The sequence below is a fragment of the Fundulus heteroclitus genome, chromosome 17 (genome assembly GCF_011125445.2).
Source record: "Fundulus heteroclitus isolate FHET01 chromosome 17, MU-UCD_Fhet_4.1, whole genome shotgun sequence".
NCBI classification, from domain to species: Eukaryota; Metazoa; Chordata; class Actinopteri; order Cyprinodontiformes; family Fundulidae; genus Fundulus; species Fundulus heteroclitus.
In genome coordinates, this window is record NC_046377.1 from 2,397,915 (window position 1) to 2,420,851 (window position 22,937).

Below are 22,937 nucleotides of genomic sequence, written 5' to 3' on the forward strand. Positions count from 1 at the left end.
AAATCCAGTCCCTTAGGATGATCTTTTTGGAATTTAGAGGGCTGCTGCGGAATAACAGCAGCGTGTTAGTTGGCGATGTATCCCAAAAGGGTTGGCACAGTTCAATTAAAATGTCAAGACGGCATGTGCTTACATGAAATGAAGAAGAAAAATACGAAAAAGTACACTTAGGGTGGAAACGTGTCCATTGTTAGAAGTTCATGCAGTAGCACAGAACTGATCAGAAAGCAGCACAACAGGTAAGCCAACTAGACTAGTGTTTAAAGACAGGTTTGAGTTTGCTCATGCAACCCTCAAAAATCCGTCTCATATCAATTGCCCTTAATCTCTAATTTCTAGTTTCCGTGGGTCATCTGTTGAAGCTAAGAGAGACCACATTGCTAAAGTATTGTAAATGTCAAACTTTTCCAGAATAAAGGCAACGGCAGTTCCTAGATGATGGCTGGAGAAAGATATTGCAAAAAGGAGGCAGGAAAGGCACTCCATCATCTTGGCAGTCTGTCTGCTAGGTGCTGTAGGGTACTACCACCACCTTGTCCCCTTTTCCAACATAGACAACTGTGTCTATGTGTGTGTTAGAGTATACATCATGTTTGGGTCTACATGCCGAAACAGGCGTATATAATCAATAAGACTTTCCATGTGGGACTAAAGGTGAGTGTGTAGATTTCTGGGGTGTGTAGAGGGTGTTTATGGGTCAAAGTGATTTATATTGAGTACAGTGGACCCTATCATTAGCTGAGGTGAGCTCAGTCCTGCAGAGCCCCTTTCTGTGGGCCACGCCCATCCAAGCCCCAGGGCTAAACTAAGCCTAGGAACAGAGACAAACCGCCAGGCCTGATTGATGTGCTGGACAAGCCTCTCACACCATCCTCAGCCCCCTTTTTCAAGCCTCTTTACCAAAATATTTCCTATAGTCTGAGGCTGATTTTGAAGTGGACCCTATAATGGGGAAAAAATGTGTTTTTATTATCGGAAACATACAAACCTTTTACACTAAATTGGTATCCATTCAATGTTGTAAATTAAGTAAAAGATGTCCTATCTCTGTCTTGTTAAGTCTAGATCAGGGGTCACCAAGCTTTTTGAAACTGAGAGCTACTACTTCAATGCTTTAAATTTCTTTGTTAAGTTGATGGGATTGTTAGGCAATGTAGCCACTAGAGAGCAGTTCTGAGTTGCCTTCCAAATTCAAGCTAAGTTGCAGACAATATTTAATGGCAACAGAAGCCGTGTTTACGTATATAGGCTAATGAAACAGACATAAAAAGGCAGTGCAGTGGCCAGAGGTGGTCTGTGTGGCTTCATGAATAAATTGCACTATGTGGACAGAGAGGATTAACCATTTCAGTCATCGTCTTGTTCTTCATTTCTATTACTGAGTGGACATGAGGTATTCTGATCCCCACTGCCCATGTGATTACTGGGGATATTTCTACTTTTGTTGTATTTCACAAAGGGATACACAAGCTCCCTGATGTCAGACTACAACACACACAAAAAATAGATGCAAAACGACAGAAAAAGACTCCTTCCGCCTGTGTTTAAATATTTAATGCTGATCATAACTGGCCCTAACATTTATATTTAGTAAAACCAATTTTCTGCCTGGTTTGCGCCCCTGCGGGAAAAAATTGTTTTAGGTGTAAAATAGTTTGTAAAACTATTTGACAAAAATGTTAGAGCTTTTGTAATGAGTCTAGTTGAACTCGATTATTAGAAAATAATGAAGACAACTGCTTTAAGCACGCTTAGTAGCTACCAAAGAGAATGTGTTTTTCATGGGTGCTGGTCATTTCAGCCATCACCAGTTCATCGCTCACTGTTTTGGCAGCTTTGTTTGAAATGACTGTTGACCATGGGTTTTATATAGCAATACATAACCATCAGGGGGGCATTTTGCACCCTTTCGTCTGCCACTATATGTTTCACAACAACAAAATGGTTTATTTACACCTACGAGGAAGAAGTTTTGTACCTACTTTGACAACTGAGAATTTAAATTTTTTTTGTATCATCTAGCCTACTCATAGTGTACTGTAAGGAAACAGAGTTATATGCCTGTGTTAAATAATAAAGCCCCATGTTATGCATACTCCTCGCAGATTTAGATTTAATAACTTTTTTCATTCAACCAGAATTTTTGCATTTTGGGCTTACTGAATCTATTAGCACATTAGGTGGTTTTGGTTGAAAAGGAGCTCTAAATCTGTCTAAGTTGTACTGTTGTTGTACTGTCTGTGTTTCTATGTCAGCCACATACCCTGTAAGCCACATGGGCCCGATTTGCATGGTGAACATCAACAAAAATCATTACCAATTTTAATATGCATGACTTCCAAATCTAGATTATAGGCAGTGGTTGCTTGTTTCTTAATCTTTTCAATCTATCTGTGTCTGTCTGTGTAGTCATAGAGACTACCCTGCATAGATTTCTTCTAACAGCTGTCAATGTGGCACTGACAGCAGCAGAAACACTCGCAATTAAAAGTTATGGCACTAAAAATAATGTAATAAGTTTATGAAGCAGAAGGACAATTTGGAACTCTATTGGAATATACAAGCATAAATCATGACTCTTATGAAAACAGATAATAAAATTGCTATTAGGGTAGCATTAGCCTAACAGCAACACAAAACTGTTCCATATAAAAAAAATACAAGTAGGAGCAACATTTGAGTTTACTGAAGAGTGTATCTGTATGTGATAAATTATATATTGTTAGTTTGGAAATACAAAACTGTCCAAATAAAACTATATATAAAAATATTTGTTGCTTCTTAAATACACTGAAACAACCTGAACTGTATTGTTGTTGGTGTTATTATGGACTAAATGTAACGTGTTGTTCAAACACAGCATTGTTAATGCATATTTTTAATTGACATCCTGATCTGGACATCCTTAACCTAAAATAACAAGGAAGAAGAAGAGAAACAGTGAGCTCATTATACACCAGCCTTACCCAACGTTTACTTAATGTTTATGGTCTGTTTTGAGGGATTTTGTCTAACATTATCTTGCAAGTTCTAAACATGGTGCTCACAACATTTTAAGTGACTGGTGTTCTCCATGAGTCCTTCCCAAGGTCCTGACAGGACTTCTTTCATCAGGCCCAGTTGTTGCCAAAATGGGACCAATTTAATGGTGACTGACTATGTGATTCAGTCGTGGAAACAAAATCAACTGGTGCAATTGCTGCCAACAGTTTAGCACCGGAACCTTTTTGATGGAAAAACCATCTCTGTGAGTGTGTTGCATAACAAACTTCAAAGTAAGGGTGTAATGATTCATCCAGCCCGTGAGACAAAATTATACACAATATCATGTTCTATACACTAGCCACATTTACTTCAACGTTTGTTAATGCTCATTTAAAATTATCACATTAGAAAAGATTGATGGAAATGGCAAAGTTCAAAATAACTTCCTTAGTTTTGCCAAACAAAAGTTTCGATGCTCGCTTGGAGAGGACTTTGACTTTTGCAAACAAGAGTCAATGCGGAAAACGGGAGATGGAAATGAATAAGTTCTGACATTGCGAACATCTGCCTCACATGACTCATCGACTGTTCCCGCAGTTTCCGACCTTTGCCCCAATTTTATTGTACAACTTAGACACTTTCATCTATAACATTTTTAGGTGGTGGCTGCTGGGGGCGCAGTTGCAGTTATTCCTGTGTTGGTCCTTCTTGGCTCCAGTGCTCTGGGGGCTCTTTAAGATGTCTGGCCGTAGTCCCTCGGGACTACGGGTCTTCAGCTCCTCACAACCACTATTGAGCATTTTTTAATGAACAAACCTTATACATATACAAGCACACTCTAACAAATGCCAACAGGTGTTTGGATCTAGGTGCTTATAGATGCACTTCTATAAAGATAAACCCTAAAGTTAGCTTTGGCTGTCACTAAATACATCTTGTATTAAATTATACTGCATTTTTCAGTGGTGTTATCAAAAGGTGGTGTTTGGTTATACATGTGATACTTTTTTGTTTGTTTTGTTGTTCTTTCCACATCTCTTTCTGAAGGTGTAAAATCAGACTCCAAGGATGTTATCTTGCATTCATTTTTCTCTGCTTTACTTTTGTCACCTTTTCTCCCTTGTAACATTTTGCCTCACATTTTTATCTCCCTTTCCTTCTTTTAACCTTTTCCTTTCTGTGTCCACTGAATTTTAAATATACCCAAAATAATTTCCAGTAAAGCTTTGCATACATGTTAAGTATAGCACTATAACGGAAGCAGTAAGGCTCCACCTGTGAAAGTAAATCTGTTGGGCTCTCTTTAGCTCTAAGAAAGCAATTCCGAGTGCTACACTGCCAGATAGGACATGTTTAAAACAAGAATAAATAAATTGCTCTACAAAGGATCTCTTTTAGTGTACTGCCAATAGGAAGTTCCAAAGCAAATGATTCCTTTAGGGTTGTCAACTCATACATACAGGAAATAAGATGTTTAATTTATGAGCATACAAAATTAGAAGTTACAAATACAAGTTACTGTCAGGATTCTGTGATTCCGTGCTCTACTAATTCTGCTCCACAGGTGGCTGTAGTTGACGGAGTGGGTTGCCCGCACCTGCGGTTCATTAGGACAGTCTTCTCTGGCTTAAAAGGAGTGGGCAGACAGCTTAAAGACGCCAGAGTGTTACCTCGTTGTGGTATGCCTAGGCCAAAGACCTGTCAGCCAAACTTCGTACCAGTGAGTTTTTGAAATCCCCGTTTTGGATCTAACTTTGTCTCCTGTCTTCTCCAGTTTGTCGTGGATTTGCTCACCTGTGTTGGTTCTGTGCAATGAAGACAAGATCCCTGGATCCCTGCCTGCTCAGATTTTGCTCTGGTGTCTACCCTCTTACTCCCTTGGTTTTACCAAGCCGGGCGAGAGACCCTCGTTCGTGGATTCACCCTGGTTCTTCCGGACTCACTCTGGTTCTTCCAGCTGCTCCTCCTGCCTGCCGCCGCAGTGGGAATGCTTGGGCTCCCCACCTGCGTAACATCTGTCAGCCCTCCCGTCATTCAGCCATCTCCTTCCATCAGAGAGTTATGGTCACTGAACTCCTTTTCCACTCATCCCCCCCGGACAGGTCCTCCCGACGAAGCGATAAGCACAGCAGCTTCTGGAGAACTTTCCCCCTGGTTCAACTTGTGTTAATTAATCCTCTTTCTTCTCGCAGTCAACCCGCTCTGACGTTCCGACCTCACCTGTTGCACATAACGTGTGCTTTTCCCTTTGAGCCTTAAATAAACATCATAGAAACTGTTCCTGTGTTCCGTCAGTGTCTGCATGTGGGCCAAACACCTTAAAACCATGACAGTAGAACACTCTGGCCAACCTGACCCAGCAGATACTTTCGGTCAGCAGCTTGCTGCCCAACAGGAACAATTACAGGCTCTCGGCTTAGTGGTAAATTTGGCGCAAGAACAGCTACAGTTTGTAACAGCTCAGCTTAGCCAGCTGACTGCCGCTTTAACTTCAGCATCCAGTCAGCCAGTCACCGCGACTCCTAGCATTCCACCTCCTAGCGATCAGACAGCTGAATCCACCGATCAGTCCTCACCTGTCTCTGAGGGCTCGTCTCCGAGCCCCGAGAAGTTCTCCAGGGACAGTGGAGATTGCGGAGGATTTCTTTTTCAATGTGCTTTAGTGTTAAATAGTTTTCCCCGCACCCGCACCTTTGCCGCAGACCATGTCAAGATTTCTTCTGTGTTGCGGTTATTAACCGGCAGAGCCCTTAGATGGGCTGAAGCTTGCTTCCCCGACTGCAGATCTTTCGGTTGTACGTTTGAAGAATTCTTAAGCAAATTTAAAACTGCATTTTCCGCCAAGTTAGATCCTGTACAGCAGTTGTGCCTTTTATGTGACAGTAAAGCAACGCGGACCCCACGTCTCTGATTTTGCAGTGGAGTTTCGCACCTATGCTGCTGCCGCCGAATGGGAAGCTCGGCCGTTAAAGGCAGTCTTTTTTCAGGCTCTGGACGAGACTTTAAAGGATGAATTAGCCCGCATTGAAGAGCCTGAGACCTTTGAGGGTTTAGTTGCCTTTGCTGTTTGGATGGACGCCCATTTACGCAGCTGAGGCCGGGGGCGGTCTGAAAGATCTATACGGTCTACTTTCCACCTGCGCAGGGGGTTAATCCTTCTAGACCCGCCGTAACATCGCCGTCTCCCCCCAAGCCTATGCAGATTGGCCGTGTACACCTCACCCAGGAGGAACGTCAACAGTGTTTTTCAGTGTCTTTATTGCAGGACTGCAATAAAATTCTTGTCCGGTGCGGCCAAAAGATCAGGTCCGTCGCCTGTAGTGGAGAGGACAGCGGACCGGTGTAGAGTTTCATCCCCCAAGTCTCCTTGTGAACCTGTTCCGTCTCGTTTCTGTCTCCCGGCAACATTAGTTTTAGCCAGGGATAACCTTAGTGTTTCCGCGTTAGTAGATTCTGGTTCCGACTTTAATTTGATTGACCAAGGACTGGTCACACAGTCTCAGATTGAGATACTTCCCTTGTCCACGCCACTCCAGGTTTCCGCTTTAGACGGCTGTCACTCACGCTGTCTCCTGTCAGCCCAGCCAATTTGCCACCCATCAGACCCTTCTCCTAAAACGAAGGACTCCATCGACCTTAGCTTGGTTCCTGAAATTTATCATGACTTGCGTTTGGTTTTTAGTAAGAGCAAGGCCTGTTTGCTCCCTCCGCACCGCCCTTACGATTGTGCCATTGACCTGTTATGTGGGGCTCCTTTACCCACCAGCCGACTCTATAACATCTCGGGGTCGGAACGTCAAGCGTTCAAAAAATACATTGGAGAGTCCCTCGCAGCAAGGTTAATTCGTCCTTCCTCTTCTCCATTGGGCGCAGGGTTTTTCTTTGTGGGTAAAAAACATGGATCCCTCCGTCCATGTATCGACTACCGAGGGCTAAACCAAATCACTGTTAAGAATAAAATACCCACTTCCCCTTTTGTCTTCTGCCGTAGAACCAGTCCAGGATGCGGTCATTTTTACATAACTTGACCTGCGTAATGCTTACCACTTGGTCCGAATTTCGCCAGGGGGATGAGTGGAAGACGGCCTTCAAGACTCCACTTGCGCATTTTGAATATCTAGTCATGCCCTTTGGGCTTTGTATTGCTCCGTCCGTGTTTCAGGCTTTGGTTAACGATGTCTATGGGACTTTATGAACGTGTATCTTTTCGCCGTCCAGCACCGTCAACATGTCCGGCTAGTTCTACAATGCTTGCTCGAGAACCGCCTGTTTGTCAAGGCTGAAAAGTGTGAATTTCACAAATCATCAGTTTCGTTTCTCGGCCTAATCTTAGAGGGTGGACAAGGTAAATATGATCCTATTAAGATCAAGGCAGTAGTTGAGTGGCCGACTCCTGACTCTAGGAAGCAGCTGCAGCATTTTTTAGGATTCGCCAACTTCTACAGAAGATTTACTAGGAACTACAGCCAGATCGCGTCCCCCCTTCATGCCCTGACATCTCACAAGGTTCTGTTTATTTGGAGCCCAGAGGCGGATGCCTCTTTTAAGGAACTGAAAGCCAGGTTATCGCAAGCCCCCATTTTGTTACACCCTAATCCTTCCAAACAATTCGCCTTAGAGATCGACGCTTCCGACACAGGGGTTGGGGCTGTTCTGTCTCAGCAAGCCGCTTCAGACCATAAACTCCACCCATGTGCATTTTTTTCCCGTCGGCTGTCTCCAGCTGAATGAAATTATGATGTGGGAGATCGGGAGTTACTGGCCAAATAAGCTAGCTTTAGAGCAGTGGCGACACTGGCTGGAGGTGTCCGAGCAGCCCATTATTATCTGGACTGCTCATAAGAATCTTGCCTACGTGCAGTCTGCCCGACGTCTGAATCCTCGACAAGCCCGCTGGTCCCTTTTTTTCTCATGGTTTAACCTTTCCATAACTTACTGCCCCAGTTCCAGAAACATCAAACCTGACGTTCTTTCCAGACAGTTTGCTCCCCAGAAACATGAAAGGGAACCAGCACTTATCCTTCCTCCCACATGTACCTTTGGAGCCCTTCTGCGGATCTCGAGGACCGCATTAATCAGGCCTTGCTATTGGACCCAGACCCAGGCCCCGGCCCCGCAGGTCTTACCTATGTTCCAAGATCTGTCCATCCTGAAGTTTTGCGCTGGTGTCACGACTCTAAATTCTCAGCTCATCCAGGAATTTATAGAACCCAGTCTCAGGTGTCTCGTCGATTCTGGTGGCCCTCATGGAGTAAAGATGTCCGTGAATACGTTCGAGCCTGTCCTGTCTGCGCCCAAAACCAACCATCTAACCAACCACCGTCTGGACTCCTTAATCCACTCCCCATACCCAAACGCCCCTGGTCTCACATTGCTCTGGACTTTATTATGGGACTCCCCTTCTCACAAGGCATGACCCCTATGCTAACAGTCGTTGACCGGTTTTCCAAGTCCTGCCACCTCATTCCCATCCGCAAACTGCCCAATGCTTTGCAGACCGCCCAACTCCTCATCAAACACGTTTTGAAACTCCACGGAATCCCCACAGACATCCTCTCTGACCAAGGCCCCCAGTTCGTCTCTCTGGTTTGGAGACACTTTTGTTCTGCTCTCGGTGCCCATTACACTCTCACCTCCGGATATCATCCACAAACCTTATGGTCAAACAGAACGAATGAACCAACAACTCGAAACCACCCTTCGATGTCTCACTTCTTCGTCCCCTTCTGACTGGAACAAGTTTTTACCTTGGGCTGAGTATGCCCTTAATTCACACGTTTCCTCTGCCACCAGACTCTCTCCCTTTGAAATAGCCTGAGGCTATCAACCACCTCTCCTACCATCTGATGAACTCCATATACCGGTCAACTCTGTTAACCAGTACATCCACCGCTGTCAGGAAACATGCAAGTCTACTGTTATAGCTTTTCACAACACCGCAGAGCAGAACAGGGGGTTTCCCAACCGTCATCGAGTACCTGCCCCCCAAAACAGCCCCGGTCAGAAGGTTTGGTTATCCTCCAGAGACGTCCTAACCAACCCCTCTGCCAAGAAGCTTGCTCCCCGATTCACAGTTCCATACGAGATTGAGAGAATCATCAGCCCAACGTCCGTCCGTCTTTGCCTGCCACCACATCCCCGTGTCCATCCCACTTTTCATGTCTCCTAGATCAAGTCCGTGGTTTCTAGTGAATTTTGCCTTCCGGCCGAACCCCCTCCACCCACCCTGGACAGTCAAGATTGACGCATCCTCAGGATGGTAGACTCCCGTCGGTGTAGTAGGGGTGCTCTACTAATTCTGCTCCACAGGTGGCTGTAGTTGATGGAGAGGCGTTACCCGCACCTGCGGTTCATTAGGACTGTCTTCTCTAGCCTAAAAGGAGTGCGCAGACAGCTGGAAGACGCCAGAGTGTTATCTCGTTGTGGTATACCTAGGCCAAAGACTTGTCACCCAAACTTCATACCTGTGAGTTTTTGAAATCCCCATTTTGGATATAACTTTGTCTCCTGTCTTCTCCAGTTCGTCGTGTTTTTGGATTTGCCCACCTGTGTTGGTTCCATGCATTGAAGACCAGCTCCCTGGATCCCTGCCTGCTCAGATTTTGCTATGGTGTCTCCCCTCTTACTCCCTTTGTTTTAACAAGCTGGGCGAGAGACCCCGTTTCTGGATTCACCCAAACACCTTAAAACCATGACAGTTACAAAGTTACATCTTTTCAAAAATACAAATACAAATCACGAATTTATGAGTAAGTATCACAAATTTCCAAGTACGAATCACAAATTTCCAAGTATGAATCACAACTTTACAACTACGAATCACAAATCTATGAGTACAAATCACAAATCTATGAGTACGAAGCTACATCCCCTGATGAAGCTATTTTACACTCCTTACCAGTTGGTAGTGGTAAAGCACCTGAAGGTTTTTCGCCAACCACCATTAAACAAGAAGAAGAAGAGAAAGAAGACAAAAAAATTACACATGCATTCTCACAGATGAAACATCTATTGTAACATGTCATTATTGCCACCAAGATATAGGGTGTGTAAAAGCTTCATCGGGGGTTGTAGATTCGTACTTGTAAATTTGTGATCTGTACTTGTATATTTGCAAAGTTGTAACTTGTATTTGTAACTTCTAAACTTTTCACACGTTATCTAGGAGTTGACAACAAGGAACAAATACAAATCTTAGATTTATCCATGTTTTTTTGACATTTACAAATCCAGAGACCTACGCATACGTTTATATTGACAGTTATCTTACCCCACATGTAGGGCACATAAATCATAGCCTGAATGGTCAGTAATACTGTTCCTTTTTTCCATCTGGTACCCAAATTGCTACCAAATAAAAGCTTTAAACATGGTAGACATTTCTTTCTAGTATGGCTGGGCAATATATCAAGATTTTTAAATTATTGAGATTTATTTTTAAGAGAGATATAAGATGAGACTATATTGTTTGTAACTAGAGGGTCTATGATGCGTTAAGATTATGCTTTTATGTATGTAGGTTATTTTCAGCTGTTTCTCATAATTATCTACAGCTGTTTGTTAAAAAATGTGCCTGTGAGAAATTTGGGATAAAGCTTTGAGTTAGAGATGTCTTTTTACAAATACTTTATGGAAAGAAAAACATAAATAAATAAATATATATCGACTCTGCTTAGAAATATCAGCATACTATTTTTGGTCCTCATCAACCAGCCCTACTTTCTAACATGTATTTAATAAATGAAGTTAAGTGTTCTCTTCCCATCACAATGAGATGTCTTTATTAGCTGACACTGTTACCATAATGGGTCAAAGGGTCACAGATTACTTCCTTTTTTACTTCAAAATAAAAATCTAAAATATAATTTACATATGGCTGGTTAGTGCCATATGTGAATATTATAGTATAACAAAGATTGTGCCATTTTGTTGTTTTAGCATCTCATTACACTATATTTTCAGACTGATTTGTACAACTGCGCTCAAGTTACTGCACTAAGAGGGTTATAAAAACATTTTCCAGGATAGAGCACACACTTGTACAACAGCAGGGCATTGTTTAGCTTAGAGGGAGTCATCGAATATCAAGTAAAACAGTAATTGAGATAAAATGAAAAGGAATGAGACTTCATAGATAGGTGTTAGGTCCTTAAAATCAACATTTTATTGGTTTCTGCTGAAGACTGTAGAGTAAAAGGGTCTATAGAAACACAACAAATTTATGTGGAGCTCTAGAATTTTTTTGTACACATGTATTACTGTTGGTTATAGTCATGAAGAAAACTTTAAACAGATGAGAGATCTCTTGAAGACTGACAAAAAAAGACTAAAGGGGCAAGAGGTATATCTGGGAATCATAATGATGGTCTACCACTTTATTTGTAATTTAATAATTTAAACACTCCATGAGTCATTGTTGACTTGTGGAAATACCCCCAAATTAAGTCTAAACCAGACTGGACCAAGACTAGTAACTGAAGTTACTGAAGTTCAAAGCTTTTTTGAAGGCGCAACCAGAAGAGAACAGCATGTGATTGTTTTCCTTTGAAACTGCCAAACACCCACTAAATAATACCTACCGCATAAAATGAGAGTTGCATATGCATATGCAGTGTCGTGTTTTTCTAGTGTGGGAAGTTAGAAATTAGGGCATTACAACAAAGAACATTTGCAGTAAGATGTAGTGTTAGTGGCTGGGAAATCATTAGTCTACCAATACTTTGGCGACTAAGGTAAAAGAGGTTGTAAAGGATAATGATCTGTTTTAGTCCTTCTTCACAAACAGTTTTGATTACAGTTGTGCCGACGAGGGACTCTTGGGTGGACACAGCGTGCACCAGAGGGTTTACGAAAATGTTTCAACAAGATAAAGATAGAAAGAGGAGAACAAGGAGGAACGGAGAGATGTAAACTCGGAAGGGGGGGATACAAGCACAAGCGGCATGGCAACACATAGAAAGAGGAAGAAAAGAGTTACCCATATGTAGCCGCCGTTTCACCCGCTTGTCCACATCAGCTACTGACGTGGCATTGAACTCAGAGCTCTCAATTGCAGCCTCATCTTTCTCTAAAACACAAGTGACAAGGGGACAAACAGTGAGCAGCAGGTTAATGAGAAGCCCAAATGACCAGACCTTCAGCCCTAACTTTGGCGTTGAGCAAAAACAAAAAAACAAAACAAAAAACCAAAGCCAAGAAGCAAGAAGCGATGAAGAGGCACCAAAATCCCTGTTAGAGTGTTAATCCCCAATCAATGATCATTCTCCTGCAGCAAATCAAAAGAACCAAACAAAATAAATGAAACTGATCAGTGTCAGTAAGTAGCTTAATGAAGCAGTAGGTAGGCAAAAAGGTAGAGAGGGGAAGAAGAATGTACCACGCTTAAAACATGGAAAGTTTTAACAAAAACTCTAAAGGTTTGAGGGTGTTTTTGGAATGGATCGGTTGGGGTGAACGTTTGGATTTTGATTCAGATCATAATCTTGCTGTCGGCGATGGTGTTTAAATGTTCCACAACACACAGCCAAACATTTTTCTGGCAATCATTTCCTCAGTTTAACATGTAAGAAAAAGGAAGGGGGAAAAAAAAGACAAGGGGAGGAGAAGTGTCCGACATTTCAGAGAGAAGCTGCTTTGAACAAGAGCAAGGAGACGGGCAAAGAAAATTGCACGATGACGCGAGAAAGAGCGCAAGGGCAGTGCGTGAGAGGGCAATTAGTATGGAGAGGGTGCTCAAAGAACAGAGAAATTATAAGATGACTGAGGAGGATTAAAGTACTCGTGGGGGGGGAGAAGAAGAAGAAAGTTTGAAGTCCCACCATGACCTACAATGGAGGGGGTGGGGGAGTGGGCTGGGGAGGTGGGGGAGTGGGCTGGGGAGGGGGGGCATGATTGCTATATGAGAAGGGGGTGGCAGCACACTGAAAGTTTTGGATGGAGTTCATGCAAATAGACTGAGAAACTTAAAAAAGAAGAGCGGGTAGTCTGGGGGCAGTGCTGGTTGCCTGTTTGTCTATAGATCACATCACAACTGCTCTTAGCAGTCATTGCTTTATAAACCACATTCCCAAAAGCTGGACTGCAGCAGTGGAGGAAAAATGGCAACAGTACAATTAAGAGTAAGCAGACTGATTGTAACCAAAGTGGCATGCATGTCCTGCATTGGATGATGGGGCTGGGGGAAAGAGACAGCCTTTAACTGGGCTTCAATCATCAAGACCTGAATTAGCATCAGTCTATGAATGGGCACCACTTGCTCCAAGCAGAAAGGCCTTTGATGTTTTATGGAGTTGGGGTGAAAGGGGCCAGCCACTGGGCACAATTAATGTCCTTCCATTCCTCTTGCCCCACCTTGCTACCTTTTTCTCCAGTGCAAGTGAAGGATTCTATGAAGCACACTCTGCAATGAATGGAGGCTTTCTGGTGCTCAGCTAACTGGGTGAAATGCGGTTGTGTGAATGTGTGATTGTTGAATCAAAAGCTTGTGCATACCAGCTCTTGAGTGTCTGCTGGCTGGAGTGTGTGAAAAAAAATCTGTCAGAGAGGGAGATAAAATGTAAGTGTGTGTATGTGTGTGTGCTTGCGAGACAGGTTTTAAAAGGTCCAGGAAGGGAAATGTCCCAGCAGTCTTTGGAACTAGGAGATTGCTGTAGGCCTGCAGACAGGTAAGTTCTGTTAGGGACCTTCAGTGGATAAAAATATGTATTGAACAGACCAAAGTTTTTATAGTAAATACACCTCTAATGGGGCTGTTGAAGTGAAATTCACACCAGGTGTTGGGAGCAACTCAAGTAATCCACACATACAAGGAGATCAACACTAATTTGTCCTCAATTTAAGTAACGTGAAAAACCGGAATGAGATAAATACTAAAATGTTGAAGAGAACAAAGGCATGAAAGGCCAAAAAAAGTGTCAAAAATCTGTGATTAGGAAGCATTCTGGCACCAACCAATGCAAATAAATAGCAGCTAGTTTAACCCTGATTGATGGCCTACAAAAAGGTTTCTCAATATCAGAGTAGGCTAAAAGGAGCATCTCATAATGGGTAATAGCAAAGTACTCTACCAAGTCCTTTGGAACATTATTAGCACAAATAACTATTTCACTGGTTACAGACATTATTCTAAACATCTGTTTGTTCTAATGAGAGCTGTTAGGGCTATAATCTGCAAGTGATAAGAACAGTGTTTGACCATAAACTAGCAATCACAGGGCACTTCTCACAAAAATTCTGACAGAGGAGTCTAACAAATTACTGAGAAGAACTGTCCAAGAAACAAAGGGCCATAATAGGGTGCTTCAGAAAAATTTGGGAATTATCAGCTACACATTGAAATGTCCATGCACAGTGCCCTCTATAAATGTTCACCACACAAGACTCCACTGTTGAAGAAAAACTTGGTGAAGCTTCTTTTAACAGAACATTTGGTCAAGTCAATGACCAAACACAGTCTGTTGTTGCACTAGACCATGTTTAGAGAAAGAATGGCTCAAACACAAGATGTTTGAGGGTAAGAAAATCATGGTGCGGAACTGTTGATCACATATTGCACTGTTAAAATGTAATGTAATTGATGAAAATAAAAATTTACTGACAACTTCTTGACTACAATGTTAAGATAAATTTCAGGTATTGGAAATATGGTCTCCAACACATAGGCAAGATAATGCTCTATTTACTCCAATGGCAGATAATAAAGCAACAATAATGGCCAAGTCATTCACTGACTTGAATCAAATGTAACAATGGCAAGAGCAGCATATCGGCGCCCATAGAAGTAACCCCTAGAACCATGAGGATATGAAGACCATTTGTACAGAAGGATGGGTCAAAATCACACCTGAGCAATGTATGCAACTAGTTTCTCATTAGCAGAGATGCTTTTGAATAAATTTCAGTAAGTGTGTCTTATGCGATTACAATGTGTTATTCCACCTTATTATATCCTAATTTGTGGACAAATTTATTGTTTTTTTAATGCATGGATTACTTGAGTTGTTTGAATTTTGGTTGTGTCAGAAAGGGAATCTGGTGTAAATACTCTGCCAAGTCTGAGTGCAAGTTGTATTGACTTGCTGTGGCAACCCCTGAATAAGGCAGCAGCAGAAGGGACTCATATCACTTGAGTAGTTACAGACATATAGTGGGAAATTCATGTATGTAGCACCGTTAAAATTGTATTGATGTGTTTCATACTTATTTTCCCTGCTGTATGCAGGATGAGGTGGGACAATGAGTTAAACCCCTCTACTACTACAGCTAGGGAAGAAAATGGTAAAAACCAATGGACTGAAACGAAACACTAACGACAAAATTTAACTTTAAATATACATTTAAAAAGGGAAATGGTAAAACAGGGAGAAAGAGACAAGGGAATCCATACAAATGCAGCGCAGGGACTCCGGTGCAGCCGGTTAACAAGGCAAGCAACAAATGGATGGATTAGTGAAAGAGGGAACCAAATGAATGATGGCACAAATGGGAGTGGACACATGCAGTAGGAATGGCGATTATTACATGTATTATTACAGCACAAGCCCCTGCCTCTTTGTTCAGTTATGCGGTGCCGGTAAATGGTATGGCGGAATGGATGCCACCATCGAGTTGGGAGTTGCTTGTCAGCAAGTTGGTTGCAACAGGTCTTGGTTGGGATTGGCGTGGTGATGGCAAATGACAAGAGAGTGAGAGGACTGGAGGGGGACCTTAGGTAAGGCTTGCATAATCTAAGATCAGGCTGCAATTGAGTTGTCTGTTTATCCACATATTCTAACACAACACCCTCAATCCCCCCAACCCAAAGTTACGTCCTCTAATGCACTGAGAAATAGTGCCTCTTTTACCCCTAAATAGGTTTGCACATTAATGTTTAGACAAGACAGGCAATCAGGTACTATCACCAGGATAAGAAGAGGGAGAAAAAGAGGGAGTGGAGGGATAGCCTCTATATGTAGAAATGATAAAATAGGGTTGGGGACTTAAGGTAGGTCCAAGGGCGTTCCTGGGACTACAGAGAGGCTCTTCTTTCATCAAAAGAAAGAGATAAGGAGAGAGAGAGAGAGAACGGTGGACATCAGACACTGGGAGTCAGAGAAAGGTTATGTAGGCTCTTTCTTCTTCCATACTGTAGTCTTTCCTTGATGAGATGATCCACTTCCTTAAAGGAGCTGAAAAGAAAAAGGGTTAGCGGCAGTCAAAACTTGCCATGGCTTGCAGTGGTGAGGGCCAGAGAAAAACCGTGAGAAACAGAGGACATTAAGACAAAAGGATGTCTTTTCGATATCATGTCTATGGCTGGCCAATCTTCATTTTGTAATACACAAAACTGATGAATTCTTAGGAAGTGAAAGTGATTGATTTTGTTGTCTCCTCCCCTGAAAAGCCAGACAGCAGCTACTACAAAACAGATGATCTCAGACGCTGTCTTCTCTTAAACATCAGGTGAACATGTCTTTTGACTTCAACTTTATATGCATTGCTTTAATAGGTCAACATAGCGTCTTCCAAAAGTATTGATGATCCGTGTACCTTTTCATGTTTTGTTGTGTTATACCCACAAACTTTAATGATTTATTTTATGTGATAGGCCAACACAAAGTAGTGGAAATTGTAGAACTATCGGTAGTTCTATTAATCTCAGTTACTAGAACTACCTTCTCTACAGTTACAGCTGCCAGTCTTTTGGGGTATGTTTCTACCAGCTTTGCAGATTTAGAGAATTATTTCCCATTCCTCTTTGCAAATTAGCTCTATATCAGTCAGATCTGATGGAGAGTATCTGAGAATAGAGGTGTGCACATCTTGTCGTTATTGCTTTGACTTTGGAGCATTCTAATACATCAATATGTTTTGATCTAAAATCCTCTGGATGTATGTTCAATGTCATTGTCCTGCTGGAAGAAGAACATCTATCCCTATTTTAATGCCTTTCAAACTCAATAAATACATTGCAAGCTCTGTACAACTTAAAAAATGTACAGGTAGATTTATTATCAGATCAGTTCATTATGTTTGCTAATTGACCTTTTGCTGAGCCCCGCCCCCGACCAATCATACGTTAGCAACCGTAACTAAAAAGGGAGGGCCTGGCAAACATTTACTTTCTCCAAAAAATGCCAAAGCGGTGTGTGTACGGGACTTGCAAGTCTGATGAAAGATATCCTGAACGTTCGGGTACTGTTGAATTTTTCGCCTTCCCAAAACCCAAGACAAACCTGGAGAGATGTCAAATATGGAGTAAGCAGTGTGGAAGACCCCACAAGCAGCTGAATCCGTCGAAGATCACGAAAAACTACCGTGTTTGTTCCAAGGTAAGATGCTAACGCTAACTACCACACAGTAGCTTGCTGCAAGACAGTTTTAGATATCCAGTTAAAAGTTGTTGGGTTTTTTTGAACAATGAGTAAGGTAGATATGCACTGCGTATTGAACAAACCCATAATGAAGCTTGTTTTAACAATATCCTGGAGCGCTATAAACAAAAAGAACACATTAAGCAGCCGGCTAGCCTAACAGATAGCAAAATCTACCTTGTAGCCCTCTGGTTGAAACCAGAAAGTTTCAATTATAATAATTTCTTTACCCTGTGAAGCAAGAACATTGTTATTCCTTTATACTTTTGTATGGGAATTATCAAGACGGGGGGTGGCTGAGTCTTGCAATATGAACTGTGAGCCCTCTCTTTGATTTTTATGTCCTCTTCATCAACATTACTCCGCTGACAAATGATGCTGTGAATCTATTTTTCATATGCATATTGCAGTCCTTTCTGTCTGGTCCTCTCTGATATGTTTGAGACATTACTTCAAAAAATTTTAAACGATTTTCTTCAGAATATGTTTCACTGAAATCACTGTGGAATCCATGACAATATGCGGGCGGCCAGCTATGTTTGCCAGGCATAGCAACAGTAACCGTGGGGAGGCAGACCTTAGCGAAGGGTCAATTAAGTGACTTTCTGAAGGCAACTGTTGCAGTAAGACTAAAATGGATATACTAGGTTTATATTTGTAAAACTTTCAATTTAGAACCATGTATTATTTTCTCATCCCGTCACATATTATAAACTTTGTTTTGGTCTATCGCTTAAAATTTCAATAAATTACATTCAAGTTTGTGGTTGTACAATGACAAAAGGTGAAATGTTTTGTTATATTTTGTCATTTGGAATAACCCAGTGCTTCGTCCAGTACATCCAAGCACATTTTTGTTATCCATTTAAAAACATCCACTTTCAAATAAATCGTTTTGTTAACTAAATAAAGACAATCTATTTAAAATATGAAGGTTGAGCGAGCATAATGTTGTGATTACTAAAGTTATGCACACTCTAAAATTCACAAACAGGGTCCCATTGGATCACAGCTTTTTTAAAGGTATCAATCAAGCCTATCAAGAAAGAGTTGTTAGTATAAAAAAAGCAAGAAATAAAATATCACTTTATTATAACTTCCAGTTTTGATCACTTTCTGTAAATAAAGTTAACACTAGAACCACCAGTGAGGCATATTTATCCCATACACATTATCCACAATCTTTAATTCTGGCAAACTGATATTTTTGTGTATAATTACACTGCCAATTTGTTGTACTGTTGAAATTATAACTTTTAAAAAACAAATTAATAGTACAGCTTTCAATGAGGGCTGCACAGTGGTGCAGTGGGTAGCACAGTTGCCTTGCAGCAACAAGGTTCTGGGTTCAAGTCCAACCCTGGGTCTTACTACATGGAGTTTGCATGTTCTACCTGTGCATGTGTGGGTTCTCTCTGGGTAATCTGGCTTCCTCCCACAGTTCAAAAATTGGTTAATTTTTCTCTCTTAATTAATAAGGTTAATTGGTCTCTAATTGTCCTTAGGTGTGAGTGTGTGCGTGAATGGTTGTTTGTCCTGTCTGTCTCGTTGTTGCCCTGCGACAGACTAGTGACCTGTCCAGGGTGTACCCCACCTCTAGCCCAATGAAATGCTGGTAATAGGCACCAGCACCCCCCACGACCCCATGAGGGATAAAGCGAGTAAGAAAATGGATGGATAGATTTCAATGATTAGGCAGCATTAGCTATAATCGACCTTTTGAGGCTACCGAGGAGCTAGTGATAAATGATGGTCAATTTAATAAAGAAATACAGGATATATAGTAATATCCTGTATGTCTAGACAACGTGATGTGGGGTATAAACTATAGCTTACTGTTTCCCTGGCAGCTTCGGCATGGGTCCTGTAGACCACATGGTTTGGTGAAAAACAATGTTGTGCATAAAAAAACTGAGCAGAACAAACTATGTTGTCAGTATTATTCTACAGCAGGAATTAGACAACCGTAAAAATATGCTGGAGTGACATTTCAGTGGAGCTTACGGGTCACAACTAGGCGCCACTGGTTTTTCTTTCTTTTAACATCGATGATCATTCCCACTGCTATTTAATGTTTTATAATAATATGAAACTATAGAATAAACAGCAGCTTAATGGAGTTGTACTATTTTTGCGTTTTGCAGGTGTCTTTATAGAAGGAACAGTCAGAGAAATAGGTTAGGGTTAACAAACATTATGCATAGCCTACCAACTCTAGTTTTAAAATAGTGTTACCTAAGTAGGAACAATATGGGGCACTTCCTTTGTTTTGACGTTGCTGCTGTCTATGTTTTTAACATTTGGCAATATATCCAGGGTGGTGGAAGGAGCACTTTGAGCTTCTCCTTAATCCGGTCACTATGACCTCCATGAAGAAGTGAGAGTCTGAGGACCTGGGGAATGGCCAATCTATTCCTTTGACCTAGGTCATCAGGGTTGTTCAAGAGCTCCCTGTTGGCAAGGCGCCAGCAAAAGATGAAATCCAATCTAAAATGATGTAGGGTCTGGACATTACGGGGTTGGAATTTTTTGGCAAACTTAGATGCCACATAAAAAAACCTGAACAGCAACCTCTGAGCAGAGATGCTCATCATTCATCTTTTCCAAGTCAAAGTCAGGTCTGTAACGACTGAAATATTTTTTTCCTAATCAAACCCACAATATCTACGTCACTTCTTAAGGTTAGGATTCCAAACCTGCACTGTTTGCCCGCAGGAATAAATTACCGCATAGAAATGTAATACTTCTTCAAATTACTTAATATTTATTTTTTAGTCACTTAATATTTTTTGTTGATGGCGGTTGTACTGAAACAGCAATTTCCCTCTGTGATTATTAAAGTATGTCTGATTCAGATTCTGAGTCTGATTTATCATCCCCAAATCTGCTAGAGGCAGATTTACATTATTTTGAAAATTGATTGAATATACTGTTTACCCTAATATAAATGTAAGTAGACATTTATGGTCTAGCAGAAATAAGAGAAAGAGATTAAGATCTGCTCATGTTAAATTTCTGAATGATTCAAAGTAAATTTCATCCTTCTTATGACTATTAGTTTTTCCCTGTCCTCATATTGTCCACTCCCTCGTTTTATACTGTGTTGCACTAAATATGATTTGGAGGGTTTTCTTCACCGCACTCTGTGCTGGAATTTTTTTATTAATATTGGAAATGAATGTTCTAAATACACATTTAAAAACTTTATTCTCAAGAAAAACATCAGCTAAGAAGTCTTTGGAAACTACAGAGACTGAAGAGAGTCGCTAGGAGTACAGAGAGATGCAGTGCAGTTAGGAGGGAGAGAAAGATTTATACGGGTTGGCAAGGCAGAGCTGGGAAGGATGTTCAGCAGGTTAGAGTGATTAAGGATTGAGATGGAAATGTACTGACAATGTCCAACAAATATGATAAGGAGTTGGAAGGAGTGCTTTGAAGAGTTTAGTAATGAAGGAAATGGGAGAGAACAGAGAAGGAAAAAAATGAGCTTTGTGGATCAGAATGTAGCAAAAATTAACAGAGAGAGAGAGAGAGAAAATGCCTGAGAAATGGGGAAGTGTGCCTGTACTGTTTTTTAAAAACAAGGGGAACTACAAAGGAATAAAGTTGGAACATCATACAATGAAGTTACCAGAAAGAGTAGTGGGAGCTTGACTGAGGTCAGAAGAGAGCATCTGTGAGCAGCAGTATAGTTTCATGCCAAAAAAGTACTATGGATGCATATTTGCTTTGAGGATGTTGATGGACACGTACAGAAAAGGTCAAAGGTATTTTTGTAGATCTAGGGGAAAGCGTATGACAGGGTACCAAGAGCAGAGCTGCGGTATTGTGTGAGATAACCTGGAGTAACAGAGAAGTATGTTAGAGTGGTGCGGCACATGTATGAGAGCTGCTAGCGGTGAGGTGCGCTGTAGTTGTGACAGAGGAGTTTAAGGTGGAAGCAGGACATCAAAGATCGCCTCTGAGCCGCTTGTTTGTTGTGGCGATGGACAGGTTGACAAATTAGATTAGACGGGAATTTCCACAGACTATAATGTTCGCAGATGATATTGTGATCTGCGGTGAGAGTGGGGAACAGGTGGGGGGAAATCTAGAGAGATGGAGGTTTGCCTTGTAAAGGAGAGGAATGAAGGTTAGCCATAGCAAGACAGAACACATGTCTGAATGAGAGGGAACCAAGTGGAGCCGTGATGTTACAGGGAGGAGAGATAAGGAAGGTGGAGGATTTTAAGAACTTAGGGTCAACAGTCCGGAACAAGCGGAAAAGAGGTGAAGAAACCTTGTTGCAAGTTGAAACGGGTGGAGAAAAGTGTCAGGTGTGTTTTGTGACCAAAGAGTATTGGTGAGAATGAAGGGAAAAGTGTACACGTTGTTGGTGAGACTAGTGATGTTGTATAGTTTAGATACAGTGGCAATAAGGAAGAGACAGAAGGCAAAGCTGGAGGTAACAGAGATGAAGCTGTTGAGGTTCTCTTGTGACAAGGATAGATATGATCAGGAAAGAGTACATCAGAGGGACAGTTTGTGCTAGATGATTTAGAGATGAAGCCAGAGAGTGCAGACAGAGACGGTCTGAACATTTGCAAAGGACAGGTATTGAGTACATCAGTAGAAGGATGTTGAGGCTGGAACTGCCAGGCAGGATACCGAGAAAGACCGAAGAGGAGATTTATGGATGGAGGGTAAAGAGGACATGATGATAGTTGGTGTGACGAAAAAAGATGCAGAAGATAAGGTTAGATGGAGACAGAAAAATTGCTGTGGCAACACCTGAAATGTAAAAGCCAAAAACAGAAGAAGATATATGTATATGAAAGCCTAGCATTTTGGTCATGAGCTTGGAACGGGCTTTCAATAAAGACATGTTTTTATGGCACCTGGACAGTGTGAAGCTGTAGCAGGAGCAAATATTGATCACACTTCTAAGTCCATTCTACATGGTTTCGTGGATCTGGAAAAGGCTAAAGAACATGTTCCCTTGAAGTACATGTTCATTGTTCAGTGTAGTCTTTACCAACCTCTTTTCTGGCCTCTCATTAAAATGACTTTAAACTGCAGGGTTGATATGTCAGGAAATGGGCTTAGAAACAGTAACTTTTCAAACCTTGATGTGCCTTCTCACATTCATCAGTATTAGTTTGGCAGTAAATGCGGACGTTTTCATGAAGGTTCTCCTCTACTGAGACCTGATGGCTATTATGGCCTGAAATGTTTCATCTACGAGGTCTTTTAACATCCATTAGATGCTACGAGGTAGAGATTAAGTTAGATCTGTAAACAGCTATGAGTTTGCCAGTTGCAGTATTTTCAGTTTACACAAAGCACTTGTACGTCTTCCGTCACGTCACCCTTTGAGTAGCTAAAATGTTACAGTACACCAACATCGCTTTATTGGTCAATTACTCAACAAGCCGAGAGCTATTTCCTTTCATGCTTCAAAATCAGAGAGAGTCGTAAATAAGCTGCCGAGTTGAAACACCCCTTAAGATTCAGGTGCCAGAAAACGTTACAACGCTTGTAAAGCAAACCACACTTTCATGAGAAATATTGCGCCATTTTCAAATCATGAGATCTCATCACACCCATATTAACAAATGTTTT

The 22,937-nt window shown here is 41.6% G+C and overlaps 1 protein-coding gene across 3 annotated transcripts in view; it reads right to left on the minus strand.

Moving 5' to 3' along the window:
- The window catches only part of scube1 (signal peptide, CUB domain, EGF-like 1), a 156,582-nt gene that overhangs the window by 49,064 nt on the left and 84,581 nt on the right, over window positions 1-22,937 (minus strand). For 2 of the 3 annotated variants that reach the window (XM_036148941.1, XM_036148940.1), the window contains exon 7: window positions 11,963-12,052. The exons of the other annotated variant lie outside the window; for it this stretch is intronic. In XM_036148941.1, coding sequence (XP_036004834.1) covers window positions 11,963-12,052 — 90 coding nt within the window. The remainder of the gene's footprint in view (window positions 1-11,962; window positions 12,053-22,937) is intronic. 3 annotated transcript variants of the gene reach the window in all.